The following is a 27,616-nucleotide window of genomic DNA, read 5'->3' as shown; positions in this document are numbered from 1 at the left end:
GCAATTACTTGCAAAATGTGGCTTGGTTTTAAGCTGGCAGTGAGTTCACGGAGCTGCAGGAAAGCTGCAAGCATTTGGCTTTTGTGAGTATAAAGAATCAGAATGCACATTGAGGTTATTGCATGAACTTCAAGTGGGTGACAAAAAGTTGTTTGTGAAAGAAACGTGTCAATGGAGATGTGAAAACAGATGATGTTGTGGATAAGAAAACGAAGATGAGAAACAAGATCCTAAAGGGGGCAACCAAATGATTAATAAGAGAGTACTCCAGCGAACTAAGTGTACCTTCACAAAATCAAGATGCTCAAACTAGAAGAAAAAAGAAGAAAGTTGTCTTCCGCTATCAGAACCACTTCCTGCAGTCTCAGAGTTAACTCTTACAACCACCGCAGGATAGGCCCCAGAATCTAAGATTGTTTCCACAGCCACAAGTCTCACCTGCCAAGCAGATTAACTTCCCTTGTCAGGAAAGATGTTATTCCACAAGAGTAAGAAATCCTCCACAGTGATTAAATCTTTCCACCTGAATGGGACAATTTAAAGTTTTCTATGCTGTCAATGTCTGTATATAGTAGTTGTAATATATAATGAATTATATATATATATATATATATATATATATATGTAACTGGGTGACCGTCCGATCTTATTCAGCATCGTTAAAAGTGTACTTAGGCAGTCATCCGGGTAATGCTAGAATAGTTGACTGTGTCTTTAAGGGAGACGGTGATGTCCTTACGCACATGCGGGACAGTGGGGAAACCATTTTGCTTTCTGCTGAAGACGTGGTAAGGCGTTGGGATTGGGTTCTTCCCAGAGTGTTCTGGGCATGGTGAGGAAAGGTGAGCATTAATTGACAATATCCATGTGAATTTGTTTATGCTTGTTGGCGGATCGAGAATATCGGTAATTTGACATATTTGACATGTGGATGCTTTAGATTTTCTTGAGTAAGTGACTCAACGCTAGATTGCGTGGCTTGGGCAAAGTTCCTCACCAGCCAAGTAGGTCAGTCTTCCTGTAATTTAACTACCAGGCAATACCTTGTAAAAGCTGTGCCAAACTGTACCTTTTGTCTAACTTTATTGTATCAGGACTGATTGTGCATGTAACCGCATAACGTGAATGTTTAGTCTCTGTTCGGAAGTTCAGCACGTGTGTACGTCTTAGATGAGATGTATTCGCTTACATTTTTCGCTGTTATGTATAAGATGCAGGGTGGGTGGGATCCTAATGTTGTTTGTATTGTGTTCCTTCAGGATTGCCACTACCGTATTAGTACCGTATTAATTCTGGTATTTTCCTACTGCATATGCAATTCTGTCCATACACAAGGGTGTGGATTGAAAGTTAAACTGAGATTGTAACGGCAAGAACTGGTTGTAAATTCATTCGTTTTGTTTCATGACCCTCTTCTGGTACTTAAACATCAAAAACCAATAAAGGAATTAAAACCCGAAAAAGTTTTTGTTGTCCTGAGCGTGTACTTTTCCCCAGGCTACAAAATATATTAGAGATATAACAGAGATGCATGCTACATTGAGTTGGAGTTTATAGCCCAGCAGAGAAGAGTGTTGTGTATTTAGTATTTTAGTTATATTTAAATAATCTTGTAAAATATGTTGCTGATTAAGTATTCCTCTTCATTTAAAATAACTCATTATGGGTTATATGTATAAATAAGTGAATTGCATACATCACCACACTACCAGGTGATACATGTGCACCTCACTTAAAGTAAACTTGAAGTTAGACCTACATTTTGGACAGCCCTGTCCTCTTTTGAATTAGTTTAATGCTTTGAAGTTACAAAACAGAACAGAAGAGTTACAATATATGGGAAGGGAAATAGTGGTGATGGCAGAAAACATTGGGAAAATGAAAACTGATTTTGGCAATGAGTCAGATACAGGATTATATCTCAGTTCTGCACCAGTGATGATCCTCAGTTTTTTTTGCAATGATTGGGACTGCAGGAACAATGGCAAAACAACAGAGTAACACACATCAAAGTTGCTGGTGAATGCAGCAGGCCAGGCAGCATCTCTAGGAAGAGGTACAGTCGACGTTTCAGGCCGAGACCCTTCGTCAGGACTGACAAAGGGTCTCAGCCTGAAACGTCGACTGTACCTCCTCCTAGAGATGCTGCCTGGCCTGCTGCGTTCAGCAGCAACTTTGATGTGTGTTGCTTGAATTTCCAGCATCTGCAGAATTCCTGTTGTTTGCGTTTTTAAAAAACAACAGAGTTGATGGTTTACGATAGAGCAAGAGCTTAATCTTCTCAGTGTACTGCTGGAACACAGTTAAGATCAATTACTTGATATCACACATGCAGTTTTGTCTTCATGGAAGTGGATGTGGAAGTGGATGTAGAAGTGAGTGTTGCAGTAGAGCTTACAGTTAAATTTGCTTTAAGAGAAACTGGTTGCATGTGTGAAAACAACATAATTTATGTAATCAAGAACTGCGAAGGCATATTATTAATACAACAACTGGATATACAGGGGATGCCGATTTAACCATCCACTCATTCCACTCTGCTGTTTGTATCATACAAACAAAAACACGTTATTGACCCGAATTACTTTGAAGAATAAATTGGATTTGCACACAGATTGTCCATTAAACTCACCACCGGAAGTTGGTGCTCATAATTGAGATCAATAAAATTTCTTGAAAAAATAAGAAATAGAATAATTCAGATAGCATGTAGTAAATTGAGAGATGGTTTTTAAAACAAGAAGTACTTAATATCTTACAATGAGAATAAAGCAGGTGGGAATCAAAAGGCAAGAAACTCGGCTCTTCGGCCCTACGTATCCATGCTGACCTGGCTGCACACCTAAGCTCGTCTCATTTGCCTGCATCCCTCTAAACCTTTCCTATCCATATACTCATGCAATTAAAATAACAGCAATTCCCCTTAATTAAAGCAGGATAGTTTTTCCAAAGATTAAATTGCAATGCCTAGAAAATAAAAGCAGAGCATAAATCAACCCGTTATTTATAGCAGTGTCACCAGAAGATTCGATTGACATTGGAACTAGCAAGTTATTTCTTCTCTGGTTGGCTGCTTTCATGTCACTATATCCACTCTAAGGCTCCTTTGTCATTTATGAAGTTTCCAGCTGACCTGTTGACCTCACTGTATCATTATAAGCTTACACCTTCAGCAAGTTATGTCACAGGTTATTCTCCTCCATTTCAGGCAGTCTCTCAAGAGAGAGGATCACTTGTTTCCATGCTGTAAGTGAAATTGGTGAGGTAATAATGGGGGGGGGGGAGAAACAAAGAAATAGAGAACAAACTTAACAGCGAATGAACTGCTTCAGTCTTCACGGTGGAAGACACTCACAGAATGCCAGAAATGCGAGTGTGAGGGGGCAGAAGTGAGTGCAATTGCTATTACTAAAAACCAAGGCCCATGGACAGCTGAAATGTCACCTGGACCAGGTGGACTTCACCCCAGGGTTCTGAAAGAGGTAGCTGAAGAGAAAGTGAAGGCATTAATAATGATCTTTCAAACATCACTAGATTCTGGAATTGTTCCCTAGGAGTTGAAAATTGCTCCTTAAGAAGGGGGTAAGCAGAAGAAAGGAAATTATAGGACAGTTAGCCTGACTTCAGTGGTTGGAAGGATACTTGAGGCTATTATTAAGGATGAGGTTTCGGGCTAGTTGGTAGCACGTGATAAAATAGGCCAAAGTCAGCATGGTTTTCTAAAGGGGAGGTCTTGCTTGAGAAATCTGTTAGAAATTTTTGAGGAATTAGCAGGCAGGTTAGACAAAGGAGAGTCAGTGGATGTTGTTTATTTGGATTTTCAGAGGGCCTGGATAGAAGATTGGCTGACTGGCAGGAGGCAAAGAGTGGAAATAAAGGGGGCTTTTATTGGTTGGTTGCCTGTGACTAGTGGTGTGCTGCAGGGGTCGGTGATAGAACCTTTTCTTTTCACATTTGCTGATGATACAAAAGTAGGTGGAAGGGCAGGTAGTGTTGTGGAAGCAAGGTGTCTGCAGAAAGTCTTATGCAGATTGGGGAAATGGGCAAAGAAGTGGCAGATGGAATATGGTGCAGGGAAGTGTCTACTCATGCACTTTAGCAGAAGGAATAAAGGTGTGGATTATTTTTTTAAATGAGGAGAAAATTCAAAAATCAGAGGTGCAAAGCAACTTGGGAGTCTTCATGTAGGATTCTCTAAAGGTTGACTTGCAGGTTGAGGAGGTGGTAAGGAAGACAAATGCAATATTAGCATTCAAGAGGACAAGAATACAAAAGGAAGGATGCAATGCTGAGGCTTTATAAGACATTGGAGTATTGAGAGCAGTTTTGGGCGCCTTATCAAAGAAAGGATGTGCTGGCATTGGAAAGGGTCCAGAGGAAGCTCACCAGAATCATCCCAGGAAGGGAAGCATTAACATAGGAGGAGCATTTGATGGCTCTGGGCCTGCACTCTCTGGGGTTTAGAAGAATGAAGGGGGATGTCACTGAAACCTATCGAAGCGTGAAAGGCCTAGACACAGTGCATGAAGACAGGATGCTTCCTACAGTGAGAGAGTGTAGGAGCAGAGGGCACAGCCTCAGAATTGAGAGATGCCCATTTAGAACGGAGATGAGGAGGAATTTCTTTAGCGAGAGGTTGATGAATCAGTGGAATTCATTGCCACAGACAGGCTGTGCAGGCTAAGTCATTAAGTATATTCAAGGTGGAGGTTGATGGTTTCTTGACTAGTAAGGGTGTCAAACCTCATGGGGACAAGACAAGAGAATGGGGGTGAGTGGAATAATAAATCAGCCAAGAGGGATTGGTAGAGCAGACTCGATGGGATGAAAGGTCTAATTCTGCTCCTAAATTCTGATTCTAATTCTGGTCTTATGGTCACATCTGTTTTGTGGCTTCTGAAGCAGCTGATGTTGCTCAGGTAGAAACTGCATATTTGTCTAGCTGGAGCAGACGGCGATCAAGTGGAGTAATACTACTGTTCATTGACTTCAGTGTCCTAGCTGGGGTCAATATCAGTGATATGAAAGTCACTGTTAGGGATCAAGCCCCGAGGTTTAGGAGACAGTGTCAGGTACATTCCACTTGCTCTCTCACATATACCAGTAAATGCATTGCACAAACTGTACTGTTAGGCCAAATGGCTGGACTAATACTTTGGGAGGTGTATCCAAATCCCACAACAGCACAGAAGAAATTTTAAAATAGTGAACAAAATAAAAATAGAATAAGTTTTAAGTATCAATACTGGCAATATTGAAGCTACAAGATTTCCTAAGCCCTCAAACCCTTCACAGAAGGAAATTTTTTTACCCTTCTGGACTCCAACACTCGAATCAGAGGACCACGGTTGACTACTAACTACCACCTGAAGTAGCTCACAGGTTGGGGAGGTGGCTCAGTTCCACTTTCACAAACACAATTAGGAATGAACACACAATACTCATGAAAGAAAGAAACTCATCATATGACACCCACTCATCTATCGGCAATCTCAGTCATTTGACATTATCTATCAAAGCTAGCTGTGATTCCTTTCATTGGAAGCCTGGAGCTTTTCATCAGCTCAGTTGTAGTCACCGGGGAAGCACTACAAAAAAAAAAGCAAGCACTTGGGAAGCCAGCAAATTGCTATATTCCAAGGGAAAAGATCATAAGACCATAAAGCATAAAAGCAGAATTAGGCCATTCAGTCCATTGAATCTAGTCCGCCATTCTATCATGGCTAATTTATTATCCCTCAATCCCATTCTCCCCATAACCTTTCATGCCCTTAACAATCAAGAACCTATCAAACTCAGCTTTAAATATACCCAATGATTTGACCAATGAATTCCACAGATTCACCCATCCTCTGGCTAAAGAAATTCCTCCTCATCCCTTTTCTAAAGGGACATCCTTGTATTCTGAGGTTGTGCCCTCTGTTCCTAGAATCTCCTACTACTGGAGACATCCACACTATGTCCACTCTATCTAGGCCTTTCAATATTTGATAGGTCACTTCAGTGAACACCTCGAACAGAGAACTTTCTCATATCATCCAGCCCAAAATACTCCAATTAAAGATAAACAGATTTTCTGATTCAGTGGGTACATCTTGGCCAGAACTGAATTTCTGTTCTTTTTCTATTTTAAACTGGTTTTGTAACAAGAAATGACAAGAGCTTGTACTCTAGGAGCTTTCAGGTGCATTTAGAACAAGAACCATAGGACCATTCCTGTAAACTTGAATTTCCGGTGTGGCATCAGTTACTGGAAAACACTGCAATACTCACCCAACCCAGGTCACTGACCGTTCCCAGCTGGAGTTTACTGACCGATCCCAGGGTTTTGCTGATCCCACCCCTACCCCAGGGTTTTCCTGATCTAGCACTGGAAGCCTGGAACAATAACAGAGTGGCCTACAGGGAAGAAGCCATCTCTGTGACACGGTGGTGTCAAGAAAACAACCTCTCCCTCACTGTCGCAAAAACAAAGGAGCTGGTTGTGGACTACAGGAGGAATGGAGCCAGGCTAACCCCTATTAACATTAATGGATCCGGGGTTGAAAGGGTAAACAGCTTTAAGTTCCTCAGCATGCACATCACCGAGGACCTCACGTGGTCTGTACACACCAGCTGTGTGGTGAAAAAGGCACAACAGCGCCTCTTTCACCTCAGACGGTTGAGGAAATTTGGCATGAGCTCCCAGATCCTAAGAACTTTCCACAGGGGCACAATTAAGAGCATCCTGACTGGCTGTATCACTGCCTGGTATGGAAACTGTACCTCCCTTAATAGCAAGACTCTGCAGAGAGTGGTGCGGACAGTCCAGCGCATCTGTAGTTGTGAACTTCCCATGATTCAGGACATTTACAATGACAGGTGTGAAAAAAGGGCCCAAAGGATCATTGGGGACCCGAGTCACTCCAATCACAATCGATTCCAGCTGCTACCATCCGGGAAACAGTACTGCAGAATAAAAGCCAGGACCAACAGGCTCCGAGACAGCTTGTTCCATCAGGCCATCAGACTGATTAACTCATGCTGATTTGAATGTATTTCTGTTACATTGACTGTTCTATTTATTACAAATTATTATAAATTACTATGATTGCACATTGTACATAAGTTGGAGACATAACGTAAAGATTTTTACTCCTCATGTACGTGAAGGATGTAAGAAATAAAGTCAATTCAATTCAATCTTTCCCCAGCTTAGGGTTTACTGACCTTGTCCCATCCACACAGTCTACTCCACAAAATAAGTTTTTCACCATCTGGGTGTAGTTTGTGGAGGGAATGAAACCCAATGTGCACTCATTCCTGGAAAAGCCTATGAATGTTCCCTGTGTACAGCTGTGACTACAATATCCTGAGGGATTATGCACAAAGTCTTTCAACATGACACACTATCCTTGGAGATTATAACAATTAATGAAAACACAGGAAGCAACAAACCCCTGTACAGTACTCACTTACTCAGCTAACATTGTATAACTAAACAGTACACAGTGGAAGATTTCTCCCGATATCACTAGAAGGTTAAAATTAGTAAATAAGAACACTCAAGTGACCTAATATTCCAGATTTTCTTTCCACCACTGTGCGTTAATGAGTTTAATGTATTGGTGTTTCATACAGGATATCAAGTGGATGGAGCAGAAGTAAAAAAAAAAATCACTAACCAACTTACAAAATGGCAAAGCAGTTACAAGGGGTTAAATGCCCAACTTACATTTTGTACACATTCTCATTGTCATTATTACAATATAAATTCATTACTCTGCTGCAAAGTTCAACATAAGTTTATTATCAAAGTACATCTATGTCACCATATACAACCCTGATATTCATTTTCTGCAGGCAGACTGAATAAATCCGGAACAGAATAACCATAATAGAATCAATAAAAGACCGCACCAACTTGGGCATTCAACCAGTGTCCAAAACACAACAAACTGTGCAAATATAAAAAGACAGAAATAATAATAATAAATACATCAGCAACAAATATTGAGAACATGAGATGAAGAGTCCTTGAAAGTGAGTCTATAGGTGGTGGGAACATTTCAATGATGGGGCAAGTGAAGCTGACTGACATTTGGTTCAAGAGCCTGATGGTTGAGGAGTAATAACTGTTCCCACACCTGGAGGTATGAGGCTGGAGGCTCCTGTATCTTCTTCCTCACAGCAGCAGCAAAAAAAGTACAACTTAGGTGGTGCGGTCCCTGATGATAGATGCTGTTTTCCTGCGACAATGCTTCATGTAAGTATGCTCAAAGGTGGGGAGGACCTTACCAGTGCTGGACTGGGTCACAACCACTACTTTTTAAAAGGGATAGCTCCAGAAGAGTGGAAAATTGCATATATCACTCCATTCTCTAATGAGGGAGGGATGCAGAAGGAAGGAATTATCGGCTGTTAGCCTGCTCAATGGTTGGACTCAATTATTAAGCACTTGGTTTCAGGGTACTTGAAGGCACATGATGGAACTGCAGAGCAAGCTCGGTGCGCTGAACGGCCTAATTCTATTCCTATGTTTTATGGTCTAAAATTGAGCAACTGTATGGTAAGTCAGTGTAACGAGAAAGGTTAAAAATCACCAAATTTCTATATAATTAGTACAGTTGTTAACAACAGACCTCAGAACACATTTAGATTTTGATTCCAATAAACATTTTTTTAAAATATACACCATTCAATTGTTTTATTTATTCATCAGTGAAGTCTGGAATGACAATAGGAAGGGCACATCAAAACCGATGGCCAGAATTTCTCTCAGGATGAGGCTTTTCATTCTAGGACAAGGGAGATGTCTTCCTTTTTTAAAGAAAGGGGCTTCCCTTCCTCCACTATCAACTCTGCTCTTAAAAGCATCTCCCCAATTCACGTACATCTGCTCTCACTCCATCCTCCCGCCACCCCACTAGGAATAGGGTTCCCCTGGTCCTCACCTACCACCCCACCAGCCTCCGGGTCCAACATATTATTCTCCGTAACTTCCACCACCTCCAACGGGATCCCACCACTAAGCACATCTTTCCCTCCCCCCCCGCCTCTGCATTCTGCAGGGATCGCTCCCTACGCAACTCCCTTGTCCATTCGTCCCCCCCATCCCTCCCCACTGATCTCCCTCCTGGCACTTATCCGTGTAAGCGGAACAAGTGCTACACATGCCCTTACACTTCCTCCCTTACCACCATTCAGGGCCCCAAACAGTCCTTCCAGGTGAGGCAACACTTCACCTGTGAGTCGACTGGGGTGATATACTGCGTCCTGTGCTCCCGATGTGGCCTTTTATATATTGGCGAGACCCGACGCAGACCGGGAGACCACTTTGCTGAACATCTACGCTCTGTCCGCCACAGAAAGCAGGATCTCCCAGTGGCCACACATTTTAATTCCACATCCCATTCCCATTCTGACATGTCTATACACGGCCTCCTCTACTGTAATGATGAAGCCACACTCAGGTTGGAGGAACAACACCTTATATTCCGTCTGGGTAGCCTCCAACCTGATGGCATGAACATCGACTTCTTTAACTTCCGCTAAGGCCCCACCTCCCCCTCGTACCTCATTTGTTACTTATTTTTATGCACACATTCTTTCTCTCACTCTCCTTTTTCTCCCTCTGTCCCTCTGAATATACCTCTTGCCCATCCTCTGGGTTCTCCCCCCTTGTCTTTCTTCCCGAACCTCCTGTCCCATGATCCTCTCGTATCCCCTTTTGCCTATCACCTGTCCAGCTCTTGGCTCTATCCCTCCCCCTCCTGTCTTCTCCTATCATTTTGGATCTCCCCTCCCCCTCTCAAATCCCTTACTCACTCTTCCTTCAGTTAGTCCTGACGAAGGGTCTCGGCCTGAAACGTTGACTGCACCTCTTCCTACAGATGCTGCCTGGCCTGCTGCATTCACCAGCAACTTTGATGTGTGTTGCTAGAATTTCTTTTTATTGTTTATTCACAGGATGTGAGTGTCACTAGCAGGCAAACGTGTGTTATTCATGAATTGATTGGCTGACGAGGCATTTTCAGAGAACAACAATTACAGAGTCAACAATATGATGTGTCTGGAGTCCCACGAAGGCCAGATGACTGATTTCTTTCTATTAGTTAATATATATATTAATTAGTCATACGAGTTTATTTTGAAAAAGAGCAGTCTGCTAGTTTCATGGTCACGGTCGCTATATTGTGGCTTTTTATCCAATAAGTACTTATTTATTTGTATTTAAATTCCCCAGAAGCTATAATGGGATTTGAGCGCGACTTTGGATCAACTGTCCAGGTTCTGGTAGTCAGCTGCACTGGAACGCTGTACTACCATACCCATTACAAAATTTTGAGTAGAGTAACAAGAATTACCATTGGGCACGGACCAGAGAACACACACATCAAGTATGATATGGAACTGTTCTATTACAAGCCAGTGGGTTTCAACAGAGAGAATGGCTACACTGGGGCCATTACAATTCTATGATACCATAAGACCATAAGATATAGGAGTAGAATTAGACTATCTGGCCTGTCGAGTCTGCTCCATAACCTCACCATGGCTGATTCAACTTTCAGCCCCAATCTCCCACCTTCTCCCTGTATGCCTCATGCCCTGACTAATCAACGATCTATCAACCTCTGCCTTAAACTTCAGGCCTCCACAGCTGCCCGCAGCAATGAATTCCATAGATTCACCACTCTTTGGCTAAAGAAATTCCTCCTTACTTCTGTACTAAAATGATGTCACTCTATTCTGAGGCTTTGTCCTCTGGTCTTAGACTCTCCCACAATAGGAAACATTCTCTCTACATCCACTCTTATCAAGGCCTTTCACCATTCAATAGGTTTCAAAGTGGTCACCCCTCATTCTTCTGAATTTTAGTAAATACAGACCCAGATCCATCAAAGGCTCTTCTTATGTTCAAACCCAGAATCCTGAGCCTCCTTAGTACCATTGCACTCCAGAGGAAATCGCTGATGTGGTGATGAGGGAACAACTCAAAGGGCAGAAGACATAGTGAAGTTCAGTGGAAGCAATATTAATGTTCTGATTGCTGTCAGTGGTTGCAAGCATGAAGTGATTGGAGCAAATAGAGAAAGTAAAGGAGGGGAGAGTTTCTGGCAAATAGCTGCAGTTAGGGAAACAATACATGAATCCTGTGTAAATCAATCATACTGTATGTTTTCCATTTGGGTCGCTAAATTATAAATAAATTAGGGTTATATAAGAGTCAGAAAAAAAGTCAAAGATGCAAATAACAAAAGGAAGTTTTTGTGTTCACACATTTTACATAGCCTTTGTATCTTAGCAAGCATTTTCTTATTACTTGCAATATTCAGCTCCACAAATGACAAGGATCCCAATCTGCAGTCTACAAATAAATCATTTCATTATAAGTTTATTTCAATATTTCAAAACAAAGTCAAATAAAAGTAAGCTAAAATGTGTATTTAACTTATTGCTGAAACAGGAGATAAAATTTCACTCAACATAATCAGCAATGTCAAAATTTGCAAACGCACAATTACTTTGATGTTTGACAATGTCAAGTTTGCCAAATTAGCCCTGTAAAAGCGACATGATCCTTCAGTATGATCACTTTCAGAAAAAGACAAAATTTGAATTTTTTTTTTACAATGTAAGCTACTATACCTGTTGTCTGTTTTGTTTAGGATAACTCCTTGTACTACACATGAACTTGGGAGCTGTGGTACTGGTCTGTTTCGAAAGTCAGGCGCTTTCACAGGACCTGAAACAACCTGCTCTGAAGTGCCCAGCATTCCATCATAGAAATCATTCAGGATCATCTCGCCTTGAAACTCAATGAGAGCAGAGTCCCTTGGACTGCTCGATGTACGTTTAGTTTTCTCGGATGCGGAATGCTCAGCTGCGAAGGAAAACTGGCAGGAATCAACAGAACCAGAAGGCAGTGACATCCTGTCTCCAGTGAACTTAAGAGGCGGTGTTCCCTGATGAACTCGTGGTGGAAGTGGTGGCCTACTATCCACATCATCTTGTGGTTCACATGGATTACTGCAGGCACCATCATTCTCTGATGCAACTATTTTAGGACTGTTACTAAGCAAAAATTGCTCCTGTGTTTCATCACACCGCATTTGGGGAGATGGAGGTTTGTCTTTTGAATTAATAAATCTAACATTCACTGGATCGGTAGGGTTTGAAGTTAAATCACCTTTAATAAAGATAGTTCTCAGTTTAGAGACAGGGAGACTGCTCACAACTTCTTCCTTGGGTGAACTCTGTGCAGGAAGGTCCTGGTTATTGCTGTCTGATTCTGTACCTCGGGGCAACAATTCATCAGGGCATTTAGGCAGTTTTAACTCATCAGCTTTTGGAAACAAGTTGTGCAAATGTCTGAGTATCCTTTTCCGATGTCCTGTTGGAGTAATTCCAATCTGGAGAAGAATCTCATTATTTAAGTGCTTACAGTCTGCCAGTGTACTATAGCCAGACTGTCTGAAATTGTCAGTGTACTGGTCCAGATGAATGTCAGTCAACCAGTCCATGATGCTGCTATTGGTCTCATTGGACGACAGCATTGTGGCAACTTGTGTCTCATTCCATCCTCCTTAATGTACAAATTCCTCCTAACACATCTGTATATCCAGCAATCTGGCACTGCCTGCCATTGCAGTTTATTCAGTCGGTATAATCAGATGTGTTCATGCTTATTCTGATCCACAGTAATCCTTCTTCTTCCTCGTGATGTCACAGGAAGCAGCATAATTTACAAAGCTAAAAGAATAGAAATATAATTGTATTAGTTTGATCACAGAGACAGTAACATTGAAGATTACTCTGACCAGCAGATCTGATACAGTAGATATTATCATAGCTCCTGTATTTTTCCAACCCATTTCTCTACTCCTCCTTCCTCTGCCTCAGTACTTTCAGTAGCTACTTCCGATTGAAGTGGTTCTCTCATTTCTACACCTTCATTCTCAGTGTGTTCCTTTCCAGTTTCCAACATTTCCCTGTTGCCCCGCCATTATCTCATCTCGCCCCAGGTTCTGTGGTAAACTCTCTTAAAGGCCCTCCAAAATGACCAAAACCTGGTTATGGTTCGAAGGTTTGCATGCCTAAATGAGAGATCAGAAGCCCGAGAAGACGTAGTTTACCCAGGTTCATTGACTGAGTAGAAAAGGCAGTGACTCGTGGCAGTGTGGAGTGTGGCAGAGCAGTGGTCAATCAGCATTCAGGATTGATTGGCAAGAAGAAATTAAAGCTAAGCAGGGCCATCGTCAGAGCGGCCATTGTTTGAGGGGACAGAGTTAGAGTGGGGATTTTTGGGCTTTATCTCGTCAAGGCTTCAGTCAGAGAAAGCAATAAGCTGTAAATAGAGCTTTCCCCCCCCCACCCCCAAAGTTTATTGTTCTTCCTTCTTTATATTTGCTCAGCTAGACCAGTAGAGATGCCAGGCAGGTTAGTGGGATGCTCCTCGAGGGATGTGGGAAGGCAGGGAGACGTCTAGTGTCCCTAATGATTACACCTGCAAGATGTGCATACAGCCGCAGCTTCTAACACTCCACATTAAAGAATTGAAGCTGGACCTGGATGAACTCCAGACTACGTGGGAGGCTGAGGGGGCGATAGAAAGGACATATAGAGAGATAGTTTCATCCAAGGTGCAGACACAGGAAACTGGGTGACAGTCAGGAAGGGGAAGGGGGTTAAATAGCCAGTGCAGACTACCCCTGAGGCCATCCCCCTCAACGACAGGTATATCACCTTGGATACTGTTGGGGCGAGGGGGCGGCGGAGGGGGGAGGAATGACCTAGCAGAGAAAGGTCACAGCAGCCGGGTCTCAAGCACCGAGTCTGACACTGCAACTCAGAAGGGAAGGGGAGAGAAGAGGTGAACTGTGGTAAAAGCGATGAGAGAGTAAGCCCTGTGGACAAGAATGAGATTCCTGAATGGTACGTTGCCTCACGGATGCCAGGGTCAACAACATCACAGATCGAGTCTTCAGCATTTTTAAGCGGGAGTGTAAACAGCCAAAGGTTGTAGTCCGTGTGGGTTCAATAACATAAGTTAGAAGACCGACGCAGTTCTGCAAAGTGAGTTCAGGGAGTTAGCTGCTATGTTAAAGGGCAGGACCTCAGGGTTGTTATCTCAGGATTGCTACCCATGCCACATGCTACTGAGGCCAGAAAGATTATACAGTTTAACACATGGCTAAGGAGTTGATGTAAAAGAGAGAGCATCAGATTTTTGGATCATTGGGCTCTCCTCCAGGAAAGGTGGGAACTGTACAGAAAGGCCAGTCTGCACCTGAACCGGACCAAAGTGCCAGAACAAATAGCAGAGAGATTGTGGAGACAGATGTTATTAAGACCTCAGACAAAGTCAGGAATCAAAAAGTTGAGAATGATATGACCAATGTCCTGAGCTATGTGTATTTCAAAGCAAGAAGTATCATAGGAAATGCATGAATCAACAGGTGGAATTATGTATTGTAGCCATTAGTGAGACTTGGTTGCAGGAAGGGCAGGACTGGCAGCTCAATACTCCAGTGTTCCAATTTTTTTTAAGAGCCATCAGACATGGAGGGATTAAAGGAGGAGGGTGGCATTACTAGTCAGGAAAAATGTCATGGCAGTGCTCCATCAGGACAGTCTGGAAAACTCATCTAGTGAGGCGTTACAGGTGGAACTGAAAAATAAGAAGGGTATGACTATGTTAATGGGGCTATATTAATGAGGGATTTAGAGCAGGGATGGCCAACCTATGGCACATGCGCCAAAAGTGGCGCATTGCACCCCAGTGATAGTAATAAAAAAGTAAGCCTACTCATGCAAAAAGTATTGACCAAAAACCTATTGGTAGAAAAAAAATCTATAACAGGAATTCTAGTAGCTTAGAGCTAGAAATGGGTTTTACTGAGAATAAATCTAAAACTTAGCAAATTTTTTAGCGGTTTTATTATTTCGTGCACATCTTTTGGCGAATGTTATCTTCTTTCACATTAATCTGTTTTCAATTTTTAAAAAAATGTTTAATGAGTCATACTAGGAAAGAAGGACTTTTGTTCTGCAGTCGTTCCATAACTGTTCAATACATGTTTCATACTTGTTTGATCCTGAGGTGCCAGGCTTCTGCACCAGTGGTGCGTCGCAGGTTTTTGCCAGTCAGTTTACAATTGACACTCATGCGCTACGGAGTTGTGCTTGTTTGTCCTTTGTAAACATTTGCAGTTTTGTATTTTTTCTGAAAATTATGCCTTGTTTTTACATTCTGTTACCCATCACAGTGCAAAAGAAAAGCAGAAAGTGATAGTAAGCGTGAATTCAATGAACAGTGGGAAAATGAGTTCTTATTTATAGTGGGTCCATCAGGAAAACCGTTGTACATTGTTTGTGAAAACACTTCCTCACATAATAGAAGACATGATCTTAATAGACACTATAAAACACAACATCAGACTGAGATAGAAGGAAAACTGAAGCTAGTGCTTGGGTCTGAGTTACGGAAAGAATATGTGATTAAGAAAGAGGAAGAAATCAAAAGAAGACAAAATATATTTGTTAAAAGAAGTCTCATTGAGTAATGCTTATCTTGCTTTTATATTAAATCAATATATCATGTAAAAATGCTAAAATGTCTATATTAACATATTTTTATAAGAATTGAATGGGGGTACAAGAGTTGTATGGTGCATCTGAACTCCTGCGTGAAAAAATTGACGCATGTAATGTAAAAGGTTGGCCACCCCTGATTTAGAGGAACAAATTTGCAAAGAGATTGCAGACTGCTGTGATAGTAGGTGAGTTTAACTTTCTACATATTGACTGGGACTTCCATAGTGTAAAAGGACTAGATAGGACAGAGTGTGTCAAATATGTTCAGGAAAGTTTCCTTAATCAGTAGGTAAAAGTACCAACAAGAGTGTACACCATACTTGATCTGCTATTAAGGAATAAGGCAGGGCAGGTGAGAGGGATTTGTGCAGGGGAACACTTTGCAACCAGTGACCACAATGCCATTAGTTTAAAAGTAAATATACAAAAAGATAGGTCTGGTCCATGGGTTGAGATTCTAAATTGGAAAAAGACCAATTTTGATCGTATCAGAAAAGATTTGGCAAGTGTGGATTAGTATAGGCTGTTTTCTGGCAAAGTGTACTTGGTAAGTGGGAGGCCCTCAAAAGTGAAATTTTGAGAATAGAAAGTGTGTATGTGCCTGTCAGAATGAAAGGTAAAGATAACAGGTGCAGCAAACCTTGATTTTCAAGAGATATTGAGGCCCAGATCAAGAAATAAAAAATGGAAGTACATGGCCGGTACAGGCAGATCAAAACAAATGCGGTGATTATGGAGTCTAAGAAATGCAAGAAATATATCAGGAGGACTAAAAGAAGGTATGAGGTTGCCCTAGAAACAAAGTGAAGGGGAATCCTAAGGGATTCTATAGATATGTTGAGAGCAAAAGGATTGCAAGGGACATAATTGCTCCTCCGAGGATCAGAATGGTAATCCATGTGTGGAGCCAAAAGAGATGGGAGTGGCGGGAAACTTAATTTTTTTTTGAATCTGTATTTACTCAAGAGACGGACAGACGGATAGAAGTCAGGCAAAGCAGCATCAACTTTCTGGACCCTACACAGCATACAGCGGTGGAGGTGCTTGCTATTCTAAGGCAAATTACAGTGGATAAATCCCCAGGGCCTGTCAAGGTGTTCCCTCAGACCCTGCGGGAAGCAAATTCAGAAACTGCCAAGGCCCTAGCAGAGATATCTAAATCATCCTTAGCGCCAGGTGAGGTACCAGAGGATTGGAGGATAGCCGATGTTGTTCCGCTACTCTAGAAAGGCTCAAAAAATAAACCAGGAAACCGTAGGCCAGTGAGCCTTGGGAAAGCTATTCGAAGATATTCAGGGGAACCTGATATACAAGTTTTTGGATAGACATGGACTGATTAAGAATAGTCAGCAGGGCTTCATGTATGGTATTCCCATGTCTGACCAATCTAATAGAGCTCTTTGAAAAAGTTACCACCAGGAAAGTTGAGTACGCAAGGCAGTGGATGTTCTCTACATGGATTTTAGCAAGTCATCTGACGAAGTGCAGCTTGGAAGGCCAGTCAAGGAAGTTCAGTCGCTCGGCATTCTAGATAAGGCAGTAAATTGGATTGGATATTGGCTTTGTGGGAGAAGCCACAGAGTGGTAGTAGATGGTTGCCTCTCTGACTGAAGGCCTGTAACTAGTGGAGTGCTGGAGGAATCAGTGCTGGGTCCACTGCTGTTTGTCATTTATAGCAACGATATGGATGATAATGTGGTTAACTGGATCAGCAAATTTGCAGATGACACCAAGGTTGGGGGTGCAGTGGACAGCGAGGAAGGCTATCGTGGCTTGCAGCGGGATCTGGATGAGCAGGGAAAATGGGCTACAAAATGGCAAATGGAATATAATGCAGACAAGTGCGAAGTGTTGCACTTTGGATGGACCAATCAGGGTAGGTCTTAAACAGTGAACAGCAGGGCACTGAGGAGTGTGGTAGAACAGCGGGATCAGGAAATACAGGTCCATAATCCATGAAAGTGGCATCACAAGTAGATAGAGTAATAAAGAAAGCTTCAGGCACATTGGATTTCATAAATCAAAATACTGAACACAGAAGATGGGATGTTATGTTGCATTTGTATAAGATATTGGTGAGGACTAATTTTGAGTATTGAGTGCAGTTTTGGTCACCTACCTACAGGAAAGATGTAAATAAGGCTGAAAGAGTACAGAGAAAATTAACAAGGATGTTACCAGGTCTGGAGGACCCGAGTTATAAGGAAGGATTGAATAGGCTAGGATTTTATTCCTTGGAACGTAGAAGATTGAGGGGAGATTTGATAGAGGTATACAAAATTATACAAGATAGGGTAAATGCAAGCAGGCTTTTTCCACTGAGGTTGGGTGGGACTACAACCAGAGGTCATGGGTTAAGGGTGAAAGGTGAAAAGTTTAAAGGGAACATTAGTGGAAATATTTTCCCTCAGAGGGTCATGAGAGTGTGAAACGAGCTGCCAGCCCAAGTGGTGTTTCAATATTTAAGTGAAGTTTCGATGGGTACATGGAGTACAGGTTGATGGGAGTAGGCAGTTTATATGGTTCAGCAAGGACTAGATGAGCCGAATGGCCTGTTTCTGTGCTGTACTTTTCTATGACTCTATGACCAGGAGAGCTATGCTGGCTGGAGTTAGGGCTTTATGCTTTGGTTCTTGGTCGAATCACTATGCCAAACAGGTCAAAGGGTAGAGGCCAGATTAAGAGTGGTCCAATGGTCCTCTGGGTTCAGGGGTTAAGTTCAGGGCTAAAAACCTTAACTGGTCAAACAAAACTGTTACAGAAACAGCAAGAAAGAATCCTCCTACATTGTGACGGTATTCTTGACTCTCCACACCGGACTTGCATGGCTGGCAGCAGTGAAAATTGAGAGGAAGATATTGGCACCATGAATGAAGCCCCAAACACCGCAAAGACCAAGATCAAAATTGGTTTCTGGAATGTATGAACCAAGTACAACACTGGCAAGCTGGCACAAGTAACTGCAGAAACAACATTACTGACTACCTATACTGGACATCAATGAAAGCTGATGGACAGGGTCTGTCAGACTGAAGACCATAAGACATAGGAGCAGAATTGGGCCATCTGGCCCATTGAGTCTGCTCCACCATTCAATCATGGCAGATCCTTTCTTTTTCTCCCCCTCAACCCCAGCTCCCAGCCTTCTCCCCATAACCTTTGATGCCATGTCCAATCAAGAACCTATCAATCTCTGCCTTAGATACACCCAAAGACAACAACTGGTGAAACAGTTTTATACTCAGGAAGGGAAGATGATGGTGTGGCTTCCATTTTGAAGAAAGGCTTTGAGAAGTGCGTGCAGGAGTGGAAGCCAATCAACAGTATGCTGATGAGAGTCAGACTGAAAGGGAAGCAAATGAACATGACTGCGATCCAGTGCTATGCTCCAACTAATGATGTCAAAGAAAAGGACATCTTCTAGTGCTGCAAACTGAGATAGAGTTAACATCAACGTACTTTACATTAGGGATGGTGCTGACTGGCTAATGTGCAGTCTAAGTTTAGTACTAAGGCCAAAAAGGTTCCATTTTTGTCCCGTCTAACCACAAGACCTTCTTCCACATCTTTACAAGATCTTCTAAGTGACACTTTGCAAAGTCTTTGCAGGCAATGAGTGGTATATGTGGGTTAAATCTAATACTGCATTTCAGACAGGTAACACCATCCCTACTGTAGAGTATGGTGGAAGTAGCATCATACTATATGGACTGTCCTGACGAAGGGTCTCAGCCCAAAACGCCGACTGTACCTCTTCCTAGAGATGCTGCCTAGCCTGCTGCGTTCACCAGCAACTTTTATGTGTGTTGCTTGAAATTGCAGCATCTGCAGATTTCCTCGTGTACGCTATATGATGATGTTTTTTAGCAGCAGGGACTGGAAAAGTTGGTCAGGATTGATGGGAAGATGAATGCTGCTAAATACAGAGAGATCCTGGATGAAAACCTGCTAGCTATGCCGGAAAGCTTAAACTAGGGAGGAAGTTTGTCTTTCAATGGGACAACGACCCAAACCACACTGTGAGATCAGCTATGGACTGGCTTCAAAAGAAGAACATTGATGTCCTTGTGTGGCCCTGTCAGAATCCTGACCTTAACCTGATTAAACATCTGTGGCAAGACCTCAAGATTGCAGTCCATTGCCACTCCCAGACACACTGGCGCAGCTTGAGCAATTTTGCAAGAAGGAATGGAAAAATCCTGCTCTATCATGTTGTGCAAAGCCAATAGAGACATATCCAAAAAGCCAACTCACTGTAATAGCTGTGAGAGGTGGTTCAACTAAATACAAAGCAAAGAGGATGAATACTTTTGAGCTGCTGAAATCACAATTTTTAATTTTTAGTTCTGTTTTACGATCTTCCCTGTTTTGGGGGCTCTACTGGGAAAAAAGGAGCATGTGATTCACAAATAAAAATTCTCAATTAAATTGATCAAAGTCCCTGGTTGTAATATTTATGTGAACAAAAGGTTGGTGGGGAGGAGGGTGCTGAACACTTTTTCAAGGCACTGTATAATGCCCTAAAGGAAGAATTATCTATTCTTCTGTTTGCGTCCAGATTCCAGGACATAAAATGAAATGAAAACAGTTTTCTTTCCTGTAGAAACTCAATAATTCCATCATCTTTGTTATTCTATAGATAAATAATTTCTTACATCCTTCTCCACAGCAAAAAATAATCACTGAGAAATAGTATGTTCTCCAGCAAATTAATCAACCCAGATACAACAGGTGTACTCACTAATTCACCAATTTAATGCCAAATACCCATGAAGGTTTATTATATTTTTGATGATCCTCTCCTTACTCAATAGCCTGCAGTTCATTCAGCTTGGTTTATACACACACTATCCTTCAAGAACCTAAAGCTTTTTAGAAACCAAAGCTTCAACTACTTCTTTATTATTTCATTTTTAAAATAGTTTTAAACACAAGAAATGCATCTGTCTCAGTTCTGCATTTCTTTTGATCTCCAGAGATTCACAGTGAGTTGGAATGGCAACTTATTCCTCAATGTCACGGCATTTCAGATATTAAGAATCACAGAATGAAAAAGAAAAAAAAACTATTTCACAACTTCACAATTTATATTTAATAAAATGTTTCTATATAGTTTTTGAATAATTTTTGCAGAAAAAGACATTGAATTTGATGGTGCTCTGTCATATTCAATTAATGATTACTTTTGTTTTAAATTTAGCATTGCTTGTATTTGTAATCAGAGGCTGGAGGACATTAATGAATAATTGAGTAAATGACCATTTAAAAGAATTCCCAACAAAATGACTGGTTCAGCAGTTCACACTTCCCAAATGCTTTAAATTCAGAACTAAAACAACAAATGCACAAAAAACACGTTCAGTTTTTTTTAAGATTCATTCCGTCAAGTAAATCAGAGACAGCGTGTGGAGAAAAGCTACTCCTATTTGCAGATGGTTCAAAACCTGGGGCCATAAACTGAAAACAAGTGGTGAAAGAATCAAAGAGGATGTGAAATAATTATTGGTTTTTTTTTACACACATGCAATTGTTATAATCGGGAACTCACTGCTGGGAAGTTTGGTAGAAACAGCCAATCAAGGATTTCAAAACAGAATTAGATAGGCCCTTGAGGAAAAAGTGTTTGCAAAATCATGAGGAAACGGGACACAAATGGCTGCTCTACAGAACGGGTGGTGGGCCTCTCTCATGATACATCAATATTCTGATTGTATAATAACTACCGTCACACTGAACAGCGAGTGAATTCATTGTATGAAGTAACATACCTCTACTTTGACACAATTCACTATAACTTGGTTAGCTCAGTCAGACTCACCTTCTCTATTAACTGCAAGTTATTCAAACACCTTACCTTGCCTTCAGTAACCACACATTGCTTCCATTTCTCAGTGCCGCTTTTCAAAATTTCACTGTTGAGCTCTTGGTCTTGTCTCTTCCTTCCTATTCTTACTCGCTTCGCATCACAGGACACGATGCTTATCGAACCCTGAAAGTAAAAACAAACTCCAGATGTCAGAAATATAGAACAACATGAAATTCTTAAAAAACTCAACAGGTTGTACTGCATCTATGGAGAAAGTAAAGTCAATGTTTCAGATCAGAGACCTTTCATCAGAACTGAAAAGGGGACAAAAGGAGCCTTAAAAGATGGATGGAGGGGATGTCTCCAATAGGGTAAAAATGGAGTGGCACGGGGATAAGTTGTGGACAAAGTAATCTCCACTATTATCTGACAGCCATCTCAACTACACTACGTCCTACTCTGTCTCCTTGAAGAGCTCAACTCCACTCTCTTAGTTCCTTTGTCTCCATCTTGATTACTCTGATGGGTACTTTCTCTACTGGTGACTCTATAACGTCTTTATTTCTGAACTGATTCTTCACCTCTACCGTTGCTAACAAAGCTCTTAACTGTCTCTCACCCATTTCCTGCACATCTGCTGTCAATCCCCCACCCCACCTCCAGAACTGAACATATATAGAGTTCAAAAACGCAAACACGAGGAAATCTGCAGATGCTGGAAATTCAAGCAACACACACAAAATGCTGGTGGAACGCAGCAGGCCAGGCAGCATCTCTAGGAAGAGGTACAGGCGACGTTTCAGGCCGAGATCCTTCATCAGGACTAACCGGAAGAAGAGATAGTAAGAGATCTGAAGTGGGAGGGGGAGGGGGAGATCCAAAATGATAGGAGAAGACAGGAGGGGGAGGGATGGAGCTCAGAGCTGGAAAGTTGATTGACAAAAGGGATACAAGGCTGGAGAAGGGAGAGGATCATGTGACGGGAGGCCTAGGGGGAAAGAAAGTGGGAGGGGAGCCCAGAGGAAGATGAAGAGCAGGCAAGGAGTTATTGTGAGAGGGACGGAGGGAGAAAAAAAGAGACAGAGAGGGGGAAAAAAAAGGGAAAAAATAATAAGTAAATAAGGGATGGGGTAAGAAGGGGAGGAGGGGCATTAACAGAAGTTGGGGAAGTCAATATTCATGCCATCAGGTTGGAGGCTACCCAGACGGAATATAAGGTGTTGTTCCTCCAACCTGAGTGTGGCTTCATCTTGACAGTAGAGGAGGCCGTGGATAGACATATCAGAATGGGATGGGAATGGGACGGGGATACTGCCTGGCCTGCTGCATTCCACAAGCATTTTGTATGTATAGAGTTCTCTTATTCCTCACCTTCTACCCAACAACCACTTTAGTCATTTCACCACCTTCCAAGTAATTCTACTGCTGGACACATTTCCCTCTCCTCCATTTTCAGTATTTCGCAAGGATAGTTCCATTTGCGACCCCTTCTTGCCCCTTTCCACTTTTTCTCTCTCTAGGAGTGGAGGAAATACTCAATCTGAACTGCTGGGTTTGTTCCCATTCTGTATTTCAGAACTTAAACATTCTTTTACACAAGAGATTCTGCAGATGCTGGAAAACCAGAGGAACAAACACAAAATGCTAGGATGATGCAAAGGTCAGGTAGCGTCAAAGGAGAGGAATAAACAGTCAAAATTTTGGGCCAAGTCCCTTCATCAGGACACATTCTTTTGTCTGTGCTCTCATCCTCTAACTGATTCTATTCACCCTGTGACCAGATAGCTTTGCTTACAGCTCATTTCCATAATTACCCTGATTTTACCTTATCTGAGATACCCCCTTCCCCTGCAGTTTAATAAGCTTCCTCCGTTTCCTTTTGAGAAAGGGTTTCAGATTTGAAGTGCTGACTCTGCTTCTCTTACTACAGACAGGACCCAACCTGCAGATTATTTAATTAATCATTTTAATTTGCACTCAAAGTGGTCTCAACCTAGCATGTTATTTGTAAACTAAAGGTGCTCCATCACTGCAAATAGTTCTTACAGGTGAGAATAGTTCTCCATGGTGGCCTTTAAATGGTAGGCATCAGAATGTTGTTTCAGGATTTATAATCATTGTTCTATATATATGCAGTGCCCCTGAAAAGCCCTCAGTTTGTATTTAAAATTAACTCTAGCTGTGATGCTGAACTTATTTTCAACATTCATAATGCCAAATTTCCTTGCATGTCAGCTCTAATTGAAGGTTACGATGAAAGGAAATGCTGTTTTAATCACTTACAATTGTCTTTTTTCTTTTGTTATATACAGAAATTTTAAAATAATGCCACAATTCAAGTAGTAAGTTATTTAATGACTCCCAAAAATTGAATGTTTTCCTCTCACACAGAAGTATTAATGCTAGCGTATGGTTCCAAAATCTTCAAGAGGCCCAGAAAACTACAGAAAATGGGCATGTTTAAAATTCAAAACAAATCAGAACAAGTTCAACCAAATGCAAAGCTATGTATGCACTAGCAGTGGAATGCAGAGTGCATTAATTTCTATCCTATGTTGAACCAGCAACACACAGAACAAAGCTACAATCATTGGCCAATACACAATAGCATCTGGTAGAAATGTCCAGCAGTATTATTTGCTGCACTCTTATTCAAATCTTCACAACACATCCATTCACACATCAAAGGTCAGCAAGGCAAGGTTATTATTTGCTTTAAACTCTGTTTGTGATTTTTTGCTGCAGGAGAACTGATTATTTATCAGGTTCCACCTGTCCACAACAGGAAAAAAAATAGGAAGGAATATGAAAAGATTTGTTCCATCCATCAAACTAGAAGAATGGTGAGTTACCTGTTGGACCAAATCCTGAATGAAGCCCCTTTATAACCTTACAATGTTTTCTTTAAAGTCTGGCTTCCAGTGGCACTGCATGCAGTTAGTAAAGAGCAAGCAGAGAATCAGTATGAGTAAAAACAGAAAAGGGTTGAGAAAGGAGAACAGAAAGGCTAGGGAGAGGTGAAGTGAAGAGAAAAGATGGAAGGAAAAAGTAAAAAAAAAATTAAAGACCAATTTAACAAGAAACAAGGCATTAAGGCATAATTGATTAGTGCAATTTAATGCCGGAGGTTCTTACTAGTTCTAACTTAGAACCAAAAAATGTATGGAAAATGATTATCAATATCGGAACAAATGCACAGCATCAGCAGGAGTGCCAAATTCAGACACGGCAAAGTTACTCTCTGAAGTGATACTTCAGCTCCCAAACAGTCCATAGACAACTCAGTACAGAAGGGGGGAGTCCCAGGACTACCTGGATGCATAGAGCACACAGGAGTGGTGACCCAGCTGATCCGGGAGGCAAGGGAGAACAGAGGAGACCTTGCAGCACTCTGGCTAGACCTAACCAACGCCTATGGATCCATCCCACACAAGCTCGTTGAAACAACACTGGCAAGACACCATGTTCTAGAGATGATCCGAAACCTCATTCTGGACTATTACAGCAACTTCAGGTTGAGAGTCTCCTCAGAGTCACTGACATCCGCCTGGCATCCGCTGGAGAAGTGCATAATCACTGGCTGCACAATCTCGGTATCACTCTTCTCATTGGCCATGAACATGACTGTCAAGTCAGCAGAGGTGGAATTTAGAGGCCCCATGTCTAGATCTGGTACTCAGCAGCCCCCCATAAGAGCATTCATGGATGACCTGACGGTGATGGCAACATCAGTCCCTGGGTGCAGATGGTTCCTTCAAGGGCTGGAACGGCTCATCTCATGGGCAAGGATGAGCTTTAAACCAGCCAAGTCCAGGTCTCTGGTCCTGAAGAAGGGAAGATCAACCAACCGGTTCCACTTTACCCTGGGAGGGATCCAGATTCCAACGGTGACAGGAAATCCAGTCAAGAGCCTGGGAAAGATCTTCGACAGATCCCTGAAGGACACAGCCGCACTTCAACAGACCAGGAGCGACTTGATAACCTGGCTCACCGCCATTGACAAATCAGGGCTTCCAGGAAAATTCAAAGCCTGGATGTACCAACACGGAATCCTGCCAAGGCTACTCTGGCCCCTTCTAGTCTACGTGGTGCCAATGTCAACAGTGGAGGCTCTGGAGAAGACCATCAGTCAGTTTCTCCGGAGGAGGTTGGGGCTCCCCCAGACCTTAAGCAGCATTGCCCTGTATGGGCATTCCATCAAGCTGCAGATCCCCATCAGCGGCCTATCAGAGGAATTCAAAGTCACTCGAGCCAGGGAGGTTATGATGCACTGAGACTCCTCTGATGTTAAAGTCACTTCGGCAGGAATTCGCATAAAGACCGGAAGGAAGTGGCAGGCACAGGAAGCTATCGACAGATCGGAGGCACGGCTATGGCACAATATTTTGGTGGGCACTGTGGCGGGCAGGACTGGGCTACTTTCCCAAACCACACTACAACAAAACCCATGGAAAGGAGAAGCATCAATTGGTTCAGGACGAGATACAAGAAGAAGTGGAGGAAGAACGATACAGCAAGATGGCCGGCATGTACAACCAAGGCTCCTGGACTAGATGGGAGCATGCGTAACCTCGCAAGTTCACCTGGACAGAGCTCTGGAGAGCCGAATCACTGCACATCAAGTTTCTCATCCAATCAATCAGTCTATGACGTTCTCCCAAGCCCGACCAACCTGCACAGGTGAGGCATGGCAAACACTCCAGCATGCCAACTGTGCCAGAAGAGGGGCACCTTGGAGCATATCCTAAGTTGCTGCCCGAGGGCATTGGGGGAAGGACGATACTGCTGGCGCCATGACCAAGTCCTAAGGTCTATGGCAGACGGAATCAGCACAGCGATTGAAGACAGCAAAAATCAGCATGCTCCCAAACAGGCCATCACTTTTATTAGAGCGGGGGTGAAGGCTCAACATCAGCCTAGCTCCTCGGGAGGGCTTCTTGCCACTGTACGAGACTGGCAGCTCCTAGTTGACCTGGGGAGGCAACTCAAGTTCCCAGAGAACATCGCAGCCACTCTGCTCCGCTTGGACATGGTGTTAATACTGAACTCTACAAAGCAAGTGGTCCTGCTGGAACTTACTGTCCCCTGGGAAGACCGAATTGAAGAGGCCAAAGAGCACAAGAGGGCTAAATACACAGATCTTGTTGCAGAATGCTGGAGCAATGGCTGGAAAGCTCGCTGTGAGCCAGTCGAAGTTGGGTGCCGGGGCTTTGCTGGCCATTCATTACAGAGGACTCTAAAACCCCTTGGAGTTAAAGGACTGCAGTGCAGAAGAGCCATCAGGAACATTCTGGAGGCTGCTGAAAAGGCCTCGCGGTGGCTGTGGATCCTGAGAGGGGATCCGTGGATTAGTGTGCCACTTGGACACAAGTAGAGGGCTGATCACCCCCAGCTGCTGGGTCGCCTGGTCAAGGTTGTCTGATGATTAAAGACCCGAAACACCCTATGACCCTGGGTTCATCACTGAAGATGTGTTCAAGTAGCACAGTAGGTGTATTCTACGACTAAATCAGAACAGCTTCCCCATAAACTAGTCCAACATCAGCCTGACACAATCGTCTGCACCCAGAATCACATCTGCACCTCTTGATCACAATAGCTGGTTATGCCCCATCCCACCATGGCAGTGTCACACTGTGGATGTGAAAACCTGTCTGCCTGCAACGTTGATTCCAGATTCCATGAAATCTCATGGCATTGCATCAAACATGAGGAAAGAAATGACCTAACCTCCTCTCAATCATAGGAATAAATCCATACATTTCTAACCAAAGGATAGTAACTTAGCAGAAAAAGTAGCAAGTCTGAAAATTGTGAGCAGTTATGAATGGAGGACATTAGCACCAAGAGATTAAATAAGAGAGGAAAAAACACAACCACATACAAATATGTAAAAAGAAAAAGATATGTGAAGACAAATGGGGAACAAAGAAACAGCAGAACTAGTAAAACAAATACTGTTTGCAAAAGAGGACACAAATAACTTCCCAGGCAAGCAATAGATTCAAGAGAGAATGACGAGGAGGAAATTAAATAATACTGTATGAGTGAAAAAGTACCAGACAATTTAACAGAAATGAAAGCTGATAAATCCACAAGGCCTGATAATCTAAAATCTAGAAAAGTTAATCAGTTATTAAAACAGTGTGCACATGGGGAGTCATCTTTCAAAATTCTACTGTTGTGTATTTAATCTTTCAGTAATATTCGAGTAATATTGTAAATATATTG

At 42.3% G+C, this 27,616-nt stretch overlaps 1 protein-coding gene across 7 annotated transcripts in view; it reads right to left on the bottom strand.

Moving 5' to 3' along the window:
• Positions 1-27,616, bottom strand: part of arap2 (ArfGAP with RhoGAP domain, ankyrin repeat and PH domain 2) — a 389,695-nt gene that overhangs the window by 312,148 nt on the left and 49,931 nt on the right. For all 7 annotated transcript variants that reach the window (XM_072252909.1, XM_072252908.1, XM_072252910.1 and 4 more), the window contains 2 exons: positions 21,434-21,568; positions 11,632-12,735 (listed from right to left, as the gene is read on the bottom strand). In XM_072252909.1, the coding sequence (XP_072109010.1) occupies positions 11,632-12,539 (908 nt within the window). In that variant the 5' untranslated portion in view covers positions 12,540-12,735; positions 21,434-21,568. The remainder of the gene's footprint in view (positions 1-11,631; positions 12,736-21,433; positions 21,569-27,616) is intronic.

This window comes from Mobula birostris, chromosome 3 (genome assembly GCF_030028105.1).
Source record: "Mobula birostris isolate sMobBir1 chromosome 3, sMobBir1.hap1, whole genome shotgun sequence".
NCBI lineage: Eukaryota > Metazoa > Chordata > Chondrichthyes > Myliobatiformes > Myliobatidae > Mobula > Mobula birostris.
This window is presented reverse-complemented; position numbering and strand designations above follow the sequence as displayed.